The sequence below is a fragment of the Capsicum annuum genome, chromosome 10, assembly GCF_002878395.1.
Source record: "Capsicum annuum cultivar UCD-10X-F1 chromosome 10, UCD10Xv1.1, whole genome shotgun sequence".
Taxonomy (NCBI): domain Eukaryota; kingdom Viridiplantae; phylum Streptophyta; class Magnoliopsida; order Solanales; family Solanaceae; genus Capsicum; species Capsicum annuum.
The window spans coordinates 203,842,515-203,844,476 of NC_061120.1; the positions used below are offsets into that span (position 1 = coordinate 203,842,515).

The window sequence follows — 1,962 nt, forward strand, 5'->3', positions numbered from 1 at the left end:
TCATTTTGCCTGAACTTCAGCGATATGTGTAACTTTAATATTTTGTTCCAAGAAAGACTTTATTAAAACAAACTTTAAATGTTACATGTCAAAATTGTTATGAATAGGTAAATCTGCAAAAATATTTTAAAAGCAATTGTACAGTTGAAAACGATCTCCAAATTAAATGCGCCATGAAATTTTTGCTACGGTATATTCAATGACTAATTAGAATAATCCCTATGATACTTTATATTCAAATCTTTAATTTATTGGAGTTTGAAGAGGAAATTATTGAATTTTGTTTCCTATAAAATCTAAAGAAAAAACTCAAAATATTGTATCACCCGATACAATATGGGATATGGATGGTTGTTATACTTATTGTTTCATAATGTATCATATTGTGTTATGCCATATTTATTATATATATTATTTTAACAAATACAATGGTGGTATAAATTGTTATAGTTTTTCATGGTTACATAATATCACACATCAACTAATTTAAGAATAAATATACCAAAAAAGTAGATTACAATATAAAACAATTATTAAAAGCATAATGCAAAGGATAAAATGGGATTATTATTAGATAATAAGTAAAGATAAATTAAAATGAGAAAAAAAAAAAGATAACAATGCAATCACACCAAATTAATTGTAACATAAAATAGGACTCTTCATTATTACATAGCTTTAGTGATACAATACAATAAAACATGAACTATTAGGAAATAAATATTATATTTAAACGAACAACACAACACAATACAATAGTTATCAACCATCCAAACAACACAGATATTCTAGTACTTCAGATATATAACATAATAATAATAGTCCTTAACATGATGTAAGTCACAATTCTAGTTTTAGAGATGGACTCAATATATAGTTACATAAACAGAAAAAAAAGTTTAGTAAATTAAACCATATACTTATATTATGATATCCAAATTAGGGAAAGACTTCCTGTTTCCTTGCATAGCAGGAGCTTAATATATCAGGTTAGTCTTTCTGCTTCGCGATATATCTAATTAAACTGCAAATTTGATTTCCAAAATCTTTTGCAATTCCTTAGCAAGACAATACACTTCAAGAACACCTTTTTGTCCAAATCCATATTCATCTTCAGTTTGTTTCATTAATTTCAAGAATGATGGATCAGTAAGCCAATGTAGTTCTACAATAAACCTTGTTGGTTGTTCTTCTGCATTCACTGAAAATACAGCAAAGTATCCTTCTTTAACATCATTTGGTATGTCTTCATCTTTTGCTCTTGGTGTTTCCACAATTTGGACATCATCTAATTTTGGAACTAATTGAAGAAGATTGTTCTTGATCTTCCCCATAAGATTATGTAGCCTAGACATTGTAATTCGGAAATATGAGAGTTTAGTAGTAGGATATATAAAATGTTTTGCTTTGGAGTTTTGGCATTAGGGAAAGGGGAATTTATAGGAGATTATTGAAGCTATGAATTAATTAATTATGAAGTTTCGTATAGTACATGGTGATGAGCTAGAGGCTAGAGGGTCCATTAGTATTGCATGTGCTATTGCTACTTCGGTATCGTAATGAAATATATGATGAATCTTTTTCTGTCTTGATGTTTCGAAAAGAATTAGATAAATGTAAGTTTCATTTTAAAAAGTGTTTCAGTATTGAACTGATTTTATTATTTTAATGTTAGGGTTCGTATAATATGTTGGATAAGTATAGATAGCTTTGAGATAAAAAAAATTTAGTAAATGCTTCATATATCCTTGTTTGGTGACTCATTCAGATGTAAGTTATATCAATATTAGTAATTAGCATCAGGACAAGTTATTTCTATCAGAGGTTGATAAAATAATTAAAATGATAAAAATATCCTTGAATTCCATCAAATTTTATTTTTCTACTAAATAAAGTGGACAATATTTTTGCCCACAAACTACAACTTAGAAATTATGCATTGAATTGTTATCTTTTAATAGA

General features: G+C 27.1%; 1 protein-coding gene across 1 annotated transcript; it reads right to left on the bottom strand.

Annotated features, from left to right (window-relative positions):
• Window positions 1-626: 626 nt before the first annotated feature.
• On the bottom strand, window positions 627-1,421 carry LOC124887625 (auxin-responsive protein SAUR32-like). The gene has a single exon (XM_047397217.1). The coding sequence runs from the start codon at window positions 1,353-1,355 to the stop codon at window positions 1,020-1,022; it is 336 nt and encodes a 111-aa protein (XP_047253173.1). The 5' UTR covers window positions 1,356-1,421; the 3' UTR covers window positions 627-1,019.
• Between the last annotated feature and the right edge of the window lie 541 nt (window positions 1,422-1,962).

Coding starts and splice junctions, on each gene's coding strand:
- LOC124887625 (XM_047397217.1), bottom strand. CDS start 1,355: ATGTCTAGGCTACATAATCTTATGGGGAAGATCAAGAACAATCTTCTT.